Source organism: Macrobrachium rosenbergii, chromosome 41 (assembly GCF_040412425.1).
Source record: "Macrobrachium rosenbergii isolate ZJJX-2024 chromosome 41, ASM4041242v1, whole genome shotgun sequence".
Taxonomy (NCBI): Eukaryota; Metazoa; Arthropoda; class Malacostraca; order Decapoda; family Palaemonidae; genus Macrobrachium; species Macrobrachium rosenbergii.
In genome coordinates this window covers 34,510,646-34,530,164 of record NC_089781.1, presented here as the reverse complement: position 1 = coordinate 34,530,164, position 19,519 = coordinate 34,510,646, and the positions used below count along the sequence as shown (strand labels likewise).

General features: G+C 37.9%; 1 protein-coding gene across 1 annotated transcript; it reads right to left on the bottom strand.

The window, feature by feature from the left end:
- Nucleotides 1-363: 363 nt before the first annotated feature.
- On the bottom strand, nucleotides 364-19,136 carry mRpL9 (mitochondrial ribosomal protein L9). Its single transcript, XM_067084224.1, has 6 exons — nucleotides 18,977-19,136; nucleotides 16,206-16,349; nucleotides 15,752-15,911; nucleotides 12,760-12,933; nucleotides 10,912-11,108; nucleotides 364-957 (listed from the first exon to the last, which is right to left on the bottom strand). The coding sequence occupies exons 2-6, from the start codon at nucleotides 16,347-16,349 to the stop codon at nucleotides 766-768; spliced, it is 867 nt and encodes a 288-aa protein (XP_066940325.1). The 5' UTR covers nucleotides 18,977-19,136; the 3' UTR covers nucleotides 364-765.
- Between the last annotated feature and the right edge of the window lie 383 nt (nucleotides 19,137-19,519).

The following is a 19,519-nucleotide window of genomic DNA, read 5'->3' as shown; positions in this document are numbered from 1 at the left end:
CTCCAACAGCATTAGCAAATGCCATCCAAGTTATAAAAATAAGTAAGAAAGTGAACTGGAAATGACAGGTGGGTCAGGGACTCAGGAAGTGGCTCACCCATTTTATCATCGATGACCCAGTAGTAGTCATATCAATTTTAGATAGTCATTCTCTGACTACTGTCTGATTAAGAACAAAGTAAACTAGGAACAGATCTGTCTACATGGAGGAAAATTTACATTCATCAAAGCACAGCAAAACATTTTAAGCATGAATATATCCATGTAATAGTTATGCTACTTCCTTTCTCAGATATTCAAATATCATGAAACAAAAAACTTGTCACATCATAAAATTGTATTGGGGCAATTAAAACCTCAGGCTGCTTTGGGTTCACTTTAATTTCCAAATAGAGCATAAATTTCTCAAATTTACTTAACACTACCATATACCCTACCTAAATAGTCATTTCATATAAATTTTGTGTCTTAAAGCAATATGCACATTCAATTGTAGCACAAATCATTTACTCATGATATACAATGCATGAACACAGTGCATATCTTCTATGTAACACCAAAGCAAATATTTTATGACTGAATTAGTATTACTATTCATGCTGAAAAAATCCTATACAAGTCTCCAGAACCACTGTTAACATTCCCATAAGTTATTGGGGGGGTTTTAAACACTTTTTCAACAACATTCTTTATAAAATAAACATGTTACTACATTTACATTTAAAATCTTTGACATTGTAACTATAAAGAAATACACCATTAGCCTTACTCCTCTTTCTCCTCATATATTGTTTTTGGGTGTTTACTAGTAAGTTCTTCAAGAATAGGACCTTCTTCTGGAAACAGGGGTTCTGCTGGATGGAAAAAATGAAAAGGTTTATAGGGTATCCGTTCAGTTGCTACTGTAGTACAGTGATGTACCCTGCAGCGAACTAGGGCTTCTTCTTTTTTGTTTATCTGTAAAAGAAAGCAAATCACTTGTTAAGTTTAAAACAATGTTTCAAACACTTTTTCACAGACTTCCCTAATTAATTTATGTCTGAACAACATAAAAGTTTTGAACCATCTTCATATAACTCTATAATTACAGTGCTAGCAGAAATGGTACCTGTAAATTTTTATGAAATTGCAAAACCTCAAATGGAAACCAAATACTCTTAAAATGAAATAACATGTACATTTCACAGTTAAAACCACTTGTCTGGTCAGATACAGTTAACTGGCTCAAATACTGATGTGATATGAGCACAGCTTCCCAAAGGGAATTTCACTTTTTCTGTCAAAAGTGAAATAATTTTTATGCTTTCAGAAGGCAACCACAGGGGGAGTACAAATCTTTTTTGAAATTTTCAATATATTTATGCTAAATAAAAATCAATGCTTTACAGAAAATGAATAGTTATGGACGCAACATACAATGCAGGCTCCTAACCCTTAGTTATTACTGAACTACTTGCTTGAGTTAGATCTTGTTTGCGAGGCCAACAACTCAAATCCGTAAGTTGACATGCCTTTACCTTTACACTATAATACCAAGACTAGTACAGTACTATCATCTATGGATGGCATTAAAACAATGAGGAATGACAGGATGGAAATATAAAGCCATCAGAAACTACCAACAATGGGCCTATCAATATGGCATCCATCTACAGTACATTAGTAACATCTGTCAGGTAAGAGGAAGGGAAGCAGAGTAAATCGCCTGTATTCGCAGGGGATGCACACCACACCCTCCTGCGAATAGCTAAAATCATATACTTAAAACCCCTCTAAAAACACTTAGAACTGCCTATTTTGATAGTTTAAACACAAGAAAAACCCTCTAAAATTGCTTATACTCGAGTATTTTAATAGTTTTATCACAAAACTGCATTCAGTCATGAAAATTATATGACAATACAGTAATTAGTGAATATTTCTCAGTGAAAAATACCACAAATAGGCGGATTTTCCACGAATAATGGGTAGATACGTTCCACAGAGAAATCCGCGAATACATGAGTCCGCGAATCGTGAGAACGTGAATATGGGGGGTTTACTGTAGACTGGTATTTCTAAGTAACCACTTTGATAATTAATTATTATTAAAATTACTATTATTATTACCATTATTAACCAAGCTGCTACTCTAACTAGAAATGCTGAATGTTATAAAACCAATGGCTTCTATGGGTAAAAGAACATAGTACACAAAAAGAAGTAAAGAACAATGAACACAAGTGAAACATAAATGAGATCAAACAAACTATGTAATGAGACACACTTGAGCCTGCTAAATAAAATGCATTTACACAATGTTTGAGTTGCAGAAGTTCCATTCCAATGATTCAAATACATAGATTATTCCATAATTTGGTCAGAACTGCAACAAAACTTCACAAAAAAATATGTGGTAATGAAACTTAAAAGACTGTTACAATTTGTTTAAAAATTTATGCTCAAGACATGAAAAATGTTCTTACTTTATGAACAATGAACTTGAAGAAGACGAAATACTATTCAAAAGCAGGCTTGTAAACCCAGTAAATTAAGGATCACCAAGAATTTTAAGGTATTTAAGTACATGTTCTTGTGGATGCAGTATACATGACATCTGCATCAAAATATATTTTTTTAGCAAGGTACCATATCAATATGCTGTTATTATATGCTTGCCTGTGTACACAGATGACAGAAACACTAATATGTGCTGGTTCAACACTTGTATGAAAGGCTCTCTAGTATGCCTCTAATATACCCTTTTTTTGATGCTTTGCAGTGTATTTCAATACTCTTTATAATTACTGTATCATCATTCCTCTCTATTTTAGATTAAGGAAAAAAACTGAACTGTTAAAATGCTGTGAACAGATGAAACAGGGAAGCAAAATGACTTTATTAGGTCTGTTAAAATCTTATGCCCCTACACACTAAAGATTTGAGTAGATCCTTCAAAGCGCGAGGTGTGTTAAAAAATATTCGACCATAATTTTTCGTGGGTAAACAAATGAAGCTAGGGAGGCGTGGTTTGGTGCTTTTATGTAGGCGCTCCTCATGCGCATGCTTGAATTTTTTCCTGCCTGCAGAAGCTGTCAGTCGCCAGCAGACTACCGATGAGTGAGGAAATGTAAGTGAGCACCATTGGATTTTCGTATTTGGCAAATTGACAGAAAAACTTGAACAACGCTATTGCATTAAATTTTATGTAAAGCTTGGTGATTCCCAATCACCAAGTGGAAACAATCCACAAGATTCAACAGGCCTCTGGGGACAAAGCAATGGGCACCACACAGATAAAGAAGTGGTACAAACGCTTCAAAGACAGCCGCACATCAATGGAGATTGAAGCACATTCTGGTAGGCCCTCAATATCCAGAAATGAGATCGTCATTAACCAAGTAAGGACCCTGATGATGCAGGATTGTCAAATTACGATCAGAGAACTTGTAGATGAGGCGAGCATCAGTAATGGGCCCGTTCATTCCATTTTGACTGAGGATTTGGGCATCAGGGGATCTCAGGGAAATTGGTGCCAAAGCTACTAATGATCAAGCAGAAGCAACTCCGTTTGGAGATCGCACAGGACATACTGCAGACTGTGAACAGTGATCCCAACTTCCTCAACAAAGTAATCACTGGTGATAAGTGCTGGGTTTTTGGGTACGACCCAGAAACCAAGTTGCAGTCATCACAATGGAAGCATCCAACATCCCCGAGGCCAAAAAAAACAAGGCAGGTCTGCAGCAATGTCAAAGTCATGCTGACTGTCTTCTTTGACTCCAGTGGCATGGTTCATCACGAGTACCCATCACAAGGCACAACCATCACCATACAGCACTAACAAGAGGTTCTGTGTCGCCTTCAAGACACTGTGAGACACAAATGGCCGGACCTGTGGGCAGCGGGCAATTGGCAGCTCCATCACAATAATGCACCCAGCCCATTCTTCACATCTGACACTGTTTCCTGGCCAAACACAACACACCTGTGCTTCATCAGGCTCTCTACTCTCCTGACATGGTTCCATGTGACTTTTGGCTTTTCCCCAAGCTGAAAATGCCCCAGAAAGGGGCCAGATTTCAGTCAGAGAAGACATCATGCAGAATGCGACAAACTAGCTGTGCGCCACCTCAAAAGAGGCATTCCAGCACTGCTTCCAACAGTGGCAGAACTGTTGGGAGAAGTGTGTGGCAGCCCAAGGGGACTACTTTGAGGGAGACTAGTGTAAGATTGTTGTATCTGAATACGAGTATTTTTTATGAATACAGGTCAGATATATATTTTTAACACACCTCATACATAACTTGACTGTAAAAACTGAGCAGACCACAAGAAGCTGGAACAGCCACTAATTGACTGTGCAAGCATTTGACCATAAGAAATCTTTGAGTATCTGAAAGCTTGTGTTATGTCCGAGAAGTTGTTCAGCAATAACCACAAGTTAAGCTGATATTCATCACTGGTGAATACCAACAGCACTGATAACTTCAAAATGAAAATGACCAATTTTTATAAACCCACTACAGCAAGTAGGTGCCCATAGAAATACAATATCTTTCACTATTTCTATGCAAACCAATTTCTTCAGAAAGAGAACACAGTGTGTATGAAGTAGCATATGAATAATAAAATGTTTATTTATTTGCATCTTAATTTAGTTGATGGTTCTGGTCTTACAGTCTAAGATACTTTATATCATTCAGATTCATTGTCCTCATATATGAGCAAGATGAACATACTAGCACTTACACTTAAGAAAAAATGTAAAATAAAACAGTAGTTAGTATGATTTTGCATTCACTCTGCTGACTGAAGAATTGGAAGTTAATTTGGGAAACAAAGAAAGGCCTATTTACTGCTCACCTAGACAAAAACATTTCATTCCAATGTGCCCTGTTATGTGAAGACCATAAAGGTAGCAGTGAGCTTTTCATATACGGACATGAAAAATCTACAATCATTTACAGCTCCAAAGCTGATTATCTTAGCAATTAAAAGCTTTTTATGAAATGGATCAAAAACAGAAGACTGACCAAAGACCACCTAGCTTGCACTTGGAGCCACAGCAAAAATGACTATTAAACAGAAATTTGTATTTTTCCTAACATACAAACCCACAACATCATGTGATCAGGATATCCTTAAACACGCATGCACAGACGGCTATGAATAGATTCGCTTTGAAGCGTAGCACTAGCTACTCAAGGCGTACCCAGGACCTCGCACCCTCAATTTGTTCTTAGTCGTTGCAGCTTAAAGACATGCTTTTATACGCTCTGCATATTTGCTACTCGCTTTGTGAACTTTGGATTTTTCACTTGCCTTTCCCATCTTCCTAAGTGTTACTGAACAGCATTGTTTTTTCCTGTAATTTCCTCTCTGAAGGAAGTAATAGTGTCTTTTAAGTGTCTCTAGTGTATTATTCTCCCAGTCATGAAATTCACAGTTAAACCAATGTCTCGTACATGTACAGGGACTACAGGAAAAGGGAGGGTTTGTGGAAAGTTTTTGTCCCTGTTCAATGTTAATCCGCTTGTGTGTGTTCCAAGTGCAGAGGACAAAACTGTTTTTGAACACTGACTTGTCGATTGCAAATCTTGGACAACTGCGCAATGGGAAAAGTTTGAAAAAGGGGGAGGAAAAAACCTATGCAGTCTCCACAGAAAAAAAAAAAAATCCCCTTCATTACCTGCATCCCACCTCCCGCCATCTTTGCTTCCTCTCCATTGCCCCGTTACTCCAAGCAGAAATCTCCTATCGATTTCTTCCCCTGACCAGAAGACTTATTCAGCAAGAGATGCTGTCAGCTCTGTCTAAATTTTTTAATAAAGGAACAGGGGATGTTGTGGGTTTGTTTCCGTCTGGGAACAATTTAATTGTTATTATCTAATTATTATTTAATTATTATACAGAGCTACAAGCAAATTGTACAGGTATTGCTCTTGATTCCATATACCACTGATTATCCAGCTCCCTGAAATAGACCTTGCAGTCTGAAAATTAGCGTGTGTTACCCACTTAATAAAACATTAGCATCCACAATCCGTTGAGCTGCCCTGTTATCACACTTCTCATTACAAGAAATCTTGCATTCATTCTGTAGTAAAAATATCTTCCCCGCAGCATCATTATTAATGAAGCTTTTAAGATCAAAGGGTATTTAAATACTACTTTAAAGAACCATACACAACTGCCTTAGTAATTCTGAGTTGTACTGTTAATCATACACCTATTTTTATTTGTTTGTTGATTTCTATTTTTTATTTTTTCATACTCTAACTCTGCTTTGAAAGTTACTAATCTTTGGGCCTGCCTGATGATAATAATAATAATAATAATAATAATCATGGCCGAGTTACTACTAAAACAGAAATTTTTCTAGCATTAAGATGTGTGATCAACATACTCTGAGACTTTACCTATAACGAGCAAAACCTATACCTGATTCAAATTTGGCTGATATTCTCCTTTTAAAAAAAGTTACCTTGGGCAGCAACACACAGGTCCCAACACTTTTGTCATGCTTGAAACACTCTCTAGAAACCTTATCTGTAAACATGTCATGTAACAAAAGCAATTCTTGAATAATGTGTCAAAACACAAACTCTTCAGCTTGAATTTCACCATGGGAAGTGGACATCACATGGAACTGAATCCAGCAAGTAGGGTGGGATGACCGAACATTGGTCAGAGACAAACAAGTAATATGTGTAAGAGCATTTGCACATAATGACTTTAAACAAAGATCAAAGTACTTCCACGCCTTCAATAGCCTTGTAATGACGGCAAATACCAAGACTGACTAACTTGAATATTGTCAGTAATGGAATACAATACTTGCAGAAGCAAAGAATATGTGACTGAGAAAAATTCTCTCTTTAGATGAAGAGATCCTTCACTTCAAAATAAGACCTGTTGAATTGTACAACCAAAAAATCCTGCTTTCAGGGGAATTTCTTTGCTTCATGAAATTGTGATTTTATTGGTGAATTATGCTCTGGTCAACTGATAGAAGTGTTACATAAACACAGCATCCACATCAGTGGCACTCACTGATGCCACAGACAAAAAAAAAAAAAAAAAAACACTCCAAACCCCACAGTACCCATTTGAATGTTAAGAGGGTCAAAACCAACAAATACACCTTAAATAAGGGCTAGATGCAAAGGAAGTCTCAGTTACAAGTCAAGGCAGCGCAAAGCATTGGTACATGCAAGGAGTGGACCACTTTGACTAAATGATAAGACCATACAGCTATTAAAAGAAGACTGACACATGATCAAACAAAATGTAGTTGTTGCAAATTGCACTGCAGATGAAACTGTTCTCTAAAATCCTACAATTCATGAGAAAAGGCCTTTCTGACTGCAGAAATTACCCAAGCTACAATTCATTTGTTGGGACTGTTTGCTAGCTGTTGTCATTCAAAATAAAATAAATTTTATGTAAACTAAATATTTTGACAAATAATGTACTGTAATGCTTTCTCAATAATCCACAGACCGTAGCAGAAGATTCAGGCGATGACAGCCACGGACCGCTCGGAGAAGGTACCACAAGCCCTGTCAAAACAACGGAGCGCAAACCCGAACTAGACGCGACAGGCAAACCCTGTGAAATACCTGATACTACTGGAACAACTGCTTCAAGGGGAAGCAAGGGGTTGCGCATGCCCAAAGGGTTGGAACATGAAATGCCTGAGGCCAAATTCTGCCGCAACTGTGTTTTCACCTGCCCGGAAGTTCCTCCTGCCGAAGAAGACTGTACTGAGGAAGGAAAGTCGAGAGACAGAGGAACAGCAGACACAGGAAGTTACCTGAGAAGAGGAAATGCCAAAAGTCAAAGAAGGAGAGAAAACGGAAGATGTGGAAGCCGCAGGAAAGACAGGAGGAGGAGAAGAAGCCGAAGAGGAAACTGAAAAGGAGCAACAGGGAATGTGGGAGCAGAAGGTGAAGCGACAGATAATTCAAAAGAAGAAGAAGAATCCTTAGAACAAAGGGACAAAAAGTACACAGAATCTGCCCCTCCTTGATAATCCTGAAGCATATCCGACATGAATTCTGGACACTCCTGTGTCACATACTCTCTAATGTTAGAGAAACCATTCAAAAAACAACCTCTCACCAAAAGTCTGTACCCTTTTGAAAGACCCAGCAAATCCGCATTATATTCCGCCACATCCAATTGCCGGTCACGCAAACCACTTTTAGAGGCCAAAAAGGACACCAGAATCTGCCTTACTAGACGAATGAGTAGGAGAAACAGAGATGGGGGAAGCTAAAGTAGAAGATTCGGAAACTGTCGAAAGTGAGTTAGGAGCTAGAGTAGACGGATTCTGCACCACCGAACTGAAACACTGACTTGAGACTTTGAGCCAGACCGAAAAAGAAGTGATGAAGGCGAAGCTTTTGCCGGAGCACAAAATCCACTCAAATCCGAAACCAGAACCTGTCCAGGAGAACGACTCTGCACACTTAACACTTTCTCCTCACTACCTAACCCAGACCTACCCGTCTTTGTCACACCTAGATCCTGATCCTGACTAATATTATCAACATTAAATTTATCATCAATACTACAAGAGGGTTGGGGGGATCCTGCACTGCCTGCTCTGCACCGAGGGGGCCGACAGAACCTACCCACTCGGAGGCTTGCGGTTCTCCATTACCTTCAGCACCCGTTAGGGCTGGTTCTGGAACAGGCAGGGGAGCTGAAAACGAGGAAGGATTAGACATCCTAACACTACTACTATCCCTATCTGAGAATTGTTGAAAAAGACTAGCTATTAAATTTTTCATACTACACTTGCAATCCTATCCTCTATCTGTTTGACTACCTATGAACTTGCTAAATCCTTTGACTGACCTCTAGCAGAGGCCTAAGACACACGAGGCAACGAAGAATCTGACCGCCGTTTGCCGCTCTTACTAGCCAAAGACTTGCGATGATAAATGTAATCCTCCATCTCTTGTACCGTCCAATCGGAACATTCATCGCAATGAGTCTGCACATCACACTTAACGTTCCTACATTCCTGACAGACTGAATTTCTATCGTGTCTCAAGGTACTCATCCGTCTCTTGCAGGAAGAACAGGAGCGATGACTGCTATCATCCACAGTCATAGGGGCAGTCTATGTCAGGAAGAACAGGAGCGATGACTGCTATCATCCACAGTCGTAGGGGCAGTCTATGTCAAAGTCGAAGCAGAAGGTGCGGTAGCAGAAGGTGAAAGAGAAGGCTTGTCCATGATCACCAATCGAGACAGAGAACCGGCAAGTCCAAATCCAAAAAACGTTCCACGTCGAAGATATCCAGAAAAAGCTCAGCAACCAAACAGAAGTCATAAATCCAGGAGAAAAATCTGGTCAATACAATCCAGGTCTTCACCAGAAATCCAAAATAAAAAGAGAAGTCGGGCAACAGGATTAAACCTCACACTGCGGAAGGAAGCAACCTTCCAGCAACGTGAACAAAAAGCAATTGACGAAGGTAGGAGTGTTGGTACACACCTGTGTCAGCGTTGCCAACCGTTTGTTGTGGTAGCTCAAGTGACAAGATTTTACCTGCAGCATTGGTAACACTGGCTTTTTAAAATTTCCCACTGGTGGGATTGGTAATTGAGAGCTGTTCCGACTAGTGAGACTAAGGGCGAATTCAGGTGTTCAGAGAGTGTATTGCAATATTTCAGTGTATCATAAGAAAGAGACTATACATTTGGTGACCGAAAATTTATACTTAGTCCTTGAGGAATTTAATGCCAAGAATCCACTGGTAATGGAATTACAATGAATTTTCTTTGTGGAAGTATGAAGTTGAATTTTTTGGATACCAATATACACCAATTGGCCAAAAAAAAAATGCAAGGAAAAACAAACTGGCAAGAATATAGCATTCAAATTGTTGATGAGGACTGCTTTGACATTTAGGGATACAATCAAAAGCAAAATAAAGAAATTAAACAAGTTCTAGAAATTTTTCTGAGAGAATCTGGTTGGCAGTATTCATAGAATTCTGGAAATTACTAAGTCATCTGTTTGACGTGCATATATGTACAGTAGTACTATGCCAAGGGGACGAAAAACTATCCTTGCCATTTAAGAATTTAACTCACATGGCTGACTCTTGGATTTTTAATAACTGGGCAACCCCAGGCTTTTGTGATTACTTTGGTTCTTCATTTGTACAACACTTGCTCATAAGAAGCTGAGTTCTCTCCAGATACAAAGATGGGGATGGTAATACTGTCTTTCCAGGGCTCTCTTGGAAGACGTACACAAATTGAATGGAGGTTTGTTATGGAAGTTGGATTTCTTCAAAAGATTTGATGTACTATAGCATATATTTTTTTATTTTCAATGGACTGAGAGATTTTTTAAAAATTAGTTTATTTGAATGAATTAAGACATATCTAACAATTCAAATTTTTTTAATGCCTTCACACGCAATTCTAAATTAGTAAAGAAAGGAAAATCATAATTTTCAAAGCGAAATCATCTTTTTCTGAAGTTATGAAGAGGACAGGAATGATGAAAATGAAGAGGTCAAACTATGTTTCAGGTAGATGACAAGGCACAAGTACAAAGAGCCTCAAAATGGTGTGGGCAAGGAAAACACTTGATCTGGGAAGAGGGAGATAGTTGCTTCCCTTGCTTGAACTTGCATATTACAGTTAGTATTTCTTGAAGTATCAGTCTGAACTCATATGAAGAACTCTGTTACTGTTCAACTAACAACAGAAGAAAGGAAAACTTCTTGTATCCAAAGAAGGTATGATCAAATATTTCAAAGTCATGTGAATGAATGAGTATTAAAACTGAACATTTATTTATTGAGTCTGTTACATTACTTATGAATCATTACTTGCCTGTGCTGCAGAGAAATTTGCTAAAAAAGTCATCAAAAAAACACAAAAATGAAAATTCCTTACCTTAACTTTGACAAGAAATTCTTTACTTTGTTTGCTAAGATCTGGTCCCTCTATTGGTTGAGAAGGAAGTGTTATACTTTCTTCAGGTACAATGATTCCAGCTTTACGGAAGGCTACACGAATGTGCCATGGTTCAATTTTCCATGGATGTTTCATATTCATGCTAACATTGATGATCCTCAAGGACAATTCTGCTGCTGTCTGTATAATGTAAAATCAAAGGTAAATAAGGATATATTCCATCCCCATATCAACACTGCTAAAAACTCAAAAAATCTTTCCAGAAAAAGTCTAAAAATAATGTTTTCTGGAGTAATGGACATTCATTCCAGTATAAAACTCTAAAATTACTTCTACCTTACTTCACATATACAGTATAACTCTAATGCAATTTTATCAGAAACTCACCTTAATGCTTGTTACAAGATAATTATATATTGTCAAAAAGAGATGGTAAAAGAAAAAATGAGAAAATAGAAAATGCCTCATACCGGTGTTGGATGGTAATCAGTGGCCATCTGGCAGTTATTAGTAACACGGTAGTTTATGCATGGCATACTGACAGTTTACTATTTACACTTGTAAAATCATATAAATTCAGAAAAATTAGGAAGATAATGTTACCTTCAGAGTAGAAGGGTTTGATCAAGCTAGATTTGAACATACTGTATACCTCCTACCAAAATTCTTCTCGAATTAATGGAACTGCAACCATTCAGAGGGGGAGGAATGCATTTTGATGTCAGACAACACTGTAGTTTATACTGCAAAGCATTCAGTTTACTCGACAAATACCAGTAAATGTACAAGGACAGTCCACTACCTTACTTAGCCAAAAATCTACTTAAACAGGATGACAATTGATAAGGAGCAGCTCTCTAATTGGGATGATACCCTCAGGCAAGACATATGGCAAATGAATCTGTAATGTCAACTCATTGTAGACTGCAAAATTAAGCCAAGGTTCCAATCACGCATCTGGTCTTGTTAACTTGGTAGGTCTGACCCAGACGCTGGTGGCAGAATGGTCAATATGAGTGCTAGGCTACCTTCTTTAGTAGGGTAAACCAAAACACTCATCTGGAAGTTTTGTGCAATGATAAGATTACAAGACAACTTCAACTAAGGGCAACACAAGATGAAAAATATCTAGATATTTAACAGAAATATCCTTGAGGCCAAAAGAGAAGTGAGGATAGTTGACTGAAAAATTTTCACTTTACATAAGGATAACACTGTTCCTTGACAACCTCTCAAGTTAGGAGAATACACAGTGATTATATCCCCCACTGTGCCTGCACTGGCACCCATTCTTTTAGAGCACCATGAATTGTGATGATTACATTAATCATAATGCATGGATAAATCCATAACAAAATAACAGTGGTATGAGTACAGTACAAAAGAAAACATAAAAATCACAATTTATGCCTAAAAAAAACACTCCAATATGGCATAAACATGAACAGGAGCAAAAGAGCAAGCAAATAATATGCCAAATTACTGGCAATATACTAATACTCCATTAAAAAGTTGAAAGAAATACAAACAGAACAATTGCTAGACCACCTTACATATGAAAGAGGGAGGAAACAGCAAAAAGACAGCAAAGAAAAATTAGACAAACATAAACAACAGAAGGATCACAGAAGGGAAACGTGAGGTGTGATCCTGCTCTTCCTCGAGAGGGCCTCTCGCCCCCTAGGGTAGCAATGTCTTTCTACCATATGTGTGTGGTTATCCATTTCAAACTGAAACAATGCCACACAGGGCAAAGGCTTGTTCTTTGACAAACAGGAATTAATGTTAAAAAATAACTTCTAGAGATAATAATCATGTGTTCAATACTTAACTTTCGAGAAAAAGGCGATGAGGCTTGGTCTTCCGTGCTAGCTTCTTTCATCAAATAAGAGTATTTTTCCAAGTTTTCTGGAGAGGCATAAACAGCTAATCCTGGCAAGATGAGATGATTCCTTGCTCTGTGAGGAGTTGTTTCTATAATATCTCCCTTTGATCCAAGCCCTAAAAAAAAAATGCAGTTTGACTTAACAAGTGGGTTGACATTATGCAAACATAACATGCTCCTCAGCATTAGCATTACAGTATTATAGTACCATATCTACACTACAAAGATAAAACTTTATAAACATTGTGTACATCCACCAACCATAGGTTAATACTGTAATATAATTTCTTATAAAGATAATTTTTTCAATATAAACCCTTTACTTAGCCTACCCATGCAACCATATGAATCCCAATGCACTTTAAATTCAGTAGAAAGGAAAAACTATCCTATGAGCTTCCTCAGGCTAAGCAAATGCACACCCAGCTCAGTCAAGTCTTCTGTGGCAATTCATCTTACTTCTTTCATAGTGTGGATTATTGTGACAAGTGAGGTCAAGACATGGACTATTAAGAGTACAATTAATGGATCTGAAGAATAATAATTAGTTTCGTTTAAAAAAAAATATATGTTTTTTCATAAAATCCCTCTACTTTTACATAGACTGGGTAGTAATTTAGGTACATGAGACTTGAGCTGCTAATCCTGGATGGAAAAAGGACTTGATGTTGTTAGTGGACTCATTTTAAAGAGGTGCTGCTTTTAAATCCATAAATCTAAAGGCAAACCAGTAAACAGGGAGTTCAAGGATTGGGCCAAAACCATTTAAATTAAGGCAAGGAATTTGCTTGTGTAGCTCTTGTATGACTAGAATATGATTCCCCCATTCCTAAATCCCAAAGTGAACATGGAAGAACATGACCTATCTCACTGATTCAAACTAAGAAGAATTTTTTGGTAATAACCCTTTAAATAAAGATTGGCAAAAGTTGTCTGATACCTCCAGGTATAAAACATAAAAACTAAAGCCAATAACAGTCGTGAAAGCTTTCGAGCAGACGAAAGCTTGCCGAACCTTCCCTACCCCATAAGCACTTACCCAACAATACTGAGCCACTCAAAAATGAACAAAATGATGTGTAATGATGTTGCTTTTAAGCCAATAACTGTTGCAACAGCTCCCATGCCTGCAAGGGCCCTCTCAGCCCTCCCCACTCAGCTCTTCCTCCTCCCGAAATGCTTACCACAGCCTACATCCACCAAAGCACAGTGCTTCCTCAACTTATGCCACCACCAACTTGCGGCGATTCGATCTTACGGTGCTTTTTCAGTGTCGTTATTGGCGTTTTACAGCGCCGTAACTTGATGTTGCATCAAGTTACAGTGCCATAAGCGCTGTTGAGGGAACTAACAACAAGAATAGGCATCAAGTTAACGGCACTTACAGTGCTGTAACTTGATGCAACATCAAGTTACGGCGCCGTTAAAGCACCGATAACAGAGAAAAATCCACTTACGGTGGAAATCAACAGATCCCCCACCCTCAGTCGAGAACACACTGTACCCCTTTCTCTGTATGCTAATGACTGTAAACAAAGTCCCTCCTCAACAGGGTTTTGTTGGATAACCTCTAGCAGGAATTAAGATGTATGTAGACTGTTTGCAGTTTTTAAAAGAAGTTCTAAGAAACACTATCATTGGGACCAATTCAGATTAACTGCTATAATGTTGGAAGTCCTCCCTTTGTCTATCACAGCCCTATTAACCAGGAAGGGCATCCAAAAGAGTGAATAGGTCCATGCAGTCTTGTTGCTGAGGTTTACTGTGAACAAGTGCTGGATATACAAGTTAAATAGCAGTATTCCCCACAGCATCTAACAATTGTCTGGGTGAAGGGGCCTTTTAACAAGAAGGTCATGGCTTCTGCTAAGTGAGCCTGCCAGTGTTAAGTGTTATCTTATGCCTCTCAAATTCTTTCATCAGCATAAAGTAAACAAATATCAATATGAATGGATGATCACTGAATGAAATACATAGGATGTAAAGATAACTGACTAAGATCATCACTGCATACATTATCTGAAGATTGGACCAAGAATAAATAAGATAGGATATGTGATGTGGTGGTTTCTGCAACCTACTTTGTAATAGAAATATTTCTCACATCTGCAACCTACTTTGTAATAGAAATATTTCTCACAATCAGATACTGAAGCTAGACCTAGCACAGGATGTCTCACTTACCATTTTCCTTTAATACTTTGCATGTTATACATCGACCACTGAAACTGGCCGTACTGATAGACAGTACTTTATTTCCTCTGCCCTTGCTAAATAATCTTCCTTAATCCAAAGCCTGCAGGAATACTAACAAAGATTACAGAGGTAGAGTAAGAAAAACCAAACGGGAAATTTACCATATGCCAGTTGTGAGGTTGCTGTGCAGCAAGATAGTGGAAAAACCATAACAGAGGACTAAACCTGCATGCATTTACAGCACAGTAATTAATACCAAATATCAATGTAATGCATATTTAGCAACTTAGGTCAATAAATAAACATATAAATAAACCAAAAAATTACTAAATGAATGAATAAATAAATAAATAAATGACAATACAAACGTGCAAAAATATATCCTGAAAAAGGAAAATTCAAAGGAAAAGCGTTGTACAAAAATATTCATCATTCCAACCTGCCTACAGTAGTAACAAAAATACTGAAAACATAATAAGCAACTTGTATCAGCAACATAATAAGACCATGCATAAAGGTCTTTCTCGCTTTTCACTTCTTTTGTTTGCTGATTTAATGGCTCCTGCACAGCAGTTTCATAATATGGTCTATATCTGTTAACTTTCATAAAAAAAAACTATGAAACGTACAGTATACAAAACACTTATAAAGAAAATAGCTTGGAACTAATAAATAATTACTGGTAACTACTACAAAATGAAAGTATATGCAGATACAAATGAATACACATATAATTACCTTCCACTGATGAAGTTAAAATAACTTTTAATGGATCCTCTTTCCTGGTAACTGTGTTCTCAATAACTTCATATAAGTAGTGACGGCCCTTCATTAATCTGTTTCTTTTATGCATTTTTGATAATGGAAGAGGATTTGTTCGTTTGACAATGTATGCTGTCTGGAAAATTAAAAAATTAATTATCATCAAGAAAATCCCCAGATACTATTCTAATTCCTTCATAACCAATCCTTGCATTACTCTTTCCTAAGAGGCTGGAGAAACTATTCTACGAATAGTTCTCTTATTATCCCATCACTACAATATCACTTTTATGTCATTTAAAATATTTACCTAAAAACTATTCATTCTCTCATTTCTGCATGAACAACTCAAATGATACCAATATATTCAAGCACACTTAAATTAAGGGAACTGGCATCATACAGCCTCTATTATTTACAGCATACTTACCCTCAATTGCTGACTGTAAGGATCAGGAGGATGTATACTCTGAGTATCACATGTTGTGACTGCCCTTAAAGTGGATGACAATAAAGGCTGTCTCAGAAAGTTTGGCTGAATTTGGGCCACACCTTGAATGACAGATCTAATCATCTGAAAGAATATGAAATGAAATTTTTTGATATTATAAAAACTAGCTATACAGTTTAAATGGTTCCTAACATGCACTACATTTCATATGTTTCTTCCTTGTACAAGTTATCAGCAGAGTTAACAACTTAATGAACTGAAGCATGTGGAAGTCTACACTTAATCTTAAGAGACAAGTGCAATCATGGGTATAAATGCCCACTGTAAAAAGAAAATTACCATTTACATGTTTACCAGACTAAGAAATAAAACTGCAATGGTCTCAAAAGTACCATAACCACAATGACCTCAAATGCACTTTTTATTCCCCCACTCTTCAGCAACACCACAACTCTCCCTTACCCTCTGTGTGCAGACTTTGGCCCTGGGCACTGTCTTCCTAACCATTTATTTTGCATTTCTAAAAATAACATTTAACAGAATCAGATTAGCAGAGAAGAGTTCTTCTTACTTTCCTCTTCCTTCTTTGTATTTCTCCATGAAGTTTGTACATGAAGTTTGTACATAATCAGGGGCGGCTCGTCAATAGGGACTGTGAGACTGCAGCCCCCCCAGTGGATTTCTAGGATTCACGAAAATAAAGTTAATTTATTGATGTTTGACTATCATTAACATGAAAACACCTATTCTCATATATTTATATGAAAAAAATTACTGCAAAACAATGAGGAAGTACGTAAATTATTTACTATTTAATGATACGAAAGCGGGGAGAAGGGGGAAGCTTCTGGGCAGTATGGAGAGTGGACTGCCTCCCATGCAGTCTTGTCTCAGACGTTGGTGTGACGGTTGTTGTGAATGGGTGTGGAGAGCGGGGAGAAGGGGGGGAGGCTTCCCGGGTGGTGTGCAAAGTGTGGACTGCCTCCCACCAGTCTTGTCTCAGACGTTGGTGTGATGGTATGTATGTTTTTGCGTCGCTCTTATTTTTGATAGTGTTTAGCAATTTGCCAGGGATGATTTTAAAATATTATTGATCAGTGATGGCTTGTGCTCAATTTTAATTATCATAGATGTTGTAAGATCACAGAAACATCGTATAAAATAGTATTTATTCTTCTTTTCACAGGTAGGCCTAGCATTATTTTGCAAAATGGCACAAGAAGCAAAGACGGTTTCTTCATTGAAAGAACTCAATTTTTCACAATTAACAGCCCTCCCATCAATAACAGTCACGAGCCGCCACTGTACATAATGACATTTGTTTTTAATGTTTGCATACTGAACCAAAGTTTCTTTACCAAAACATTCTTGTCTAAGTGGATAACACACAGTTCCCTAGAAAGAACACTTGGAAATTGTGGTAAACCTTTGCGGCATGAGAAATAGCAAAAAAGCCATCTTGATCAGATTCATATGTACATGGGGTAGCGTTAAAGTAGGAACAAACCTAAATATTTTTCTGTCAGCTGGATGTCCTTTCACCCAGAAGTACCTCAAGTCTGAGACAGATTAATACAATGGCCATTATTTCTTATGAGAAAAATCACTCAGTTTAAGGAAAGATCAGTTACTCTAACAAGCAGCCTTCTGAATGGACTAAGCTCATTTAAGTATGCCTGTACTTTGAACTGCCTTTAGGCTGGAATACTTACTGGGCTAGGTTAATTATCAACACTCTCAGATTCTGATGATGTCACTTTCATTTAAAATTGACTTTTCCTATAATATTTTAGTTGCTAATCAAGAATTTATAATTATTTTTTGTTGGCCGGCAGTAATTAACCAATCATTAACCTCAGTGCTGATTTTGTTTTTGTATGCTGGCTATCCTGGAATAGGCTACTATTGCACATGCACAGTGTTATAGCCTGGGGGAACTTTTGGTAAAAAGTGGTTTCCTTTATTGGGAGGTGCGGGGGCAGAGCTGCCCGGCTATATAGCACAGCCTGTTAGGTTAGGTTATGGTACATCAGGTTAGTATGATTCCTTTTATAATAGATTTCCTTAGCCAATGCCTTTTTGAACATATGGCTCTCTAATGACTTTCGTATTCACGGAACCGGGGTAGTTTACAGTTTAGGTTGCCAGGCCGCTAACACCTTCTACCCGCGCTACAATAACTCCCGCAAGGTAAGTAGTTCCGCGACCCAGTGACCTCACGCTTTCTGGGGGGGTCCAGGGGGGGGCCAAGCCCCTCCGGCCAGGTTAGCACACGCCCTATGTTAGGTTAGGTTGGTTACATCTGGTTAGGTCAGGACCTGGCACTACAGGAAAAGTTTGTCTTGTTTGTATTCGTCCGCCAGTTTCCTTGACGGAACCCACACCACAGCCTTGGCCACCTAAACTGTAGGCGCTCCCGGAACTGTTCCATCCAGTTAGTGCGGCGCCTATCCCAGCTTGGACCTTGGTCCAGTGATATCGTGCATTGCAGAAAATCATGCATGCAACTATTCTGCAATATTATCCCGTCACAAGATGTCCGATAAAAAAAATAAATCTACAAAATGTTCCCATCTGTGATAAGAGGCGATCGATACTGGACCTAATTTTAGCCCATTTGCCGGTAGGTTAAGCAATTTTCTATAGACAAACAACCTAGGCTATCTATATCTCATCAGCAAAATTTAGCTAATCTATTTTACTTTATGGTGAAAAATTAAAACGTTCAATACCAACATGTCTAGATATACCTTTCAACGATAATGTGCAATGTTAAACATAACAAAAGCTGGCTAAATCCTCCGTGAATTGGCCGAATGCTAGCGCCTGCGAACAGGAGGAGCAGCAGCCGTAGCAGTAGTAGTAAGAAGAATTTTCCCGTGAAACGGCTCGTCAACGTTTGCCCGTAATTCTGCTTGATTATTTTCTCTTTGGTGGCACGTGCTTCTGATAAATTCTTTCATATTTACAGTTTCATCTTTAGCAACAGCTGTGATAGGTAAAATATTAAAATCAATTTGTCTTAATTTTTCCTGCAATGGCTACTGCATGACACTGATTGTAGGAAGTGTTCTTAATTTTTACATAGGCTATTTATTTACGTAGTAAACATTTGGTTTGTTAATCTATTCGTCATTTCCTGCCATTTAGCTCTAGTATGTTTAGTGAAGCTCTTCTTATCAATACTGTCGTTTGTATGTTGACATACCAGATTTCTTCTTTTATGCTCTTTAAATTTTCTAATGATACTCAATCACTTATTGCTCCTTGACTGCTCGATGTCATTTAGTTGT

Bases quoted from the DNA above. Each gene is read 5' to 3' on its own strand.
- mRpL9 (XM_067084224.1), bottom strand. From the start codon at position 16,349: ATGATTAGATCTGTCATTCAAGGTGTGGCCCAAATTCAGCCAAACTTT. The intron at 12,934-15,751 runs GTAATTATATGT...TTTTTTTTTTAG, and splicing joins TTTAACTTCATCAGTGGAAG to GGCTTGGATCAAAGGGAGAT. The intron at 958-10,911 runs GTAAGGAATTTT...TTTCTTTTACAG, and splicing joins AATTTCTTGTCAAAGTTAAG to ATAAACAAAAAAGAAGAAGC.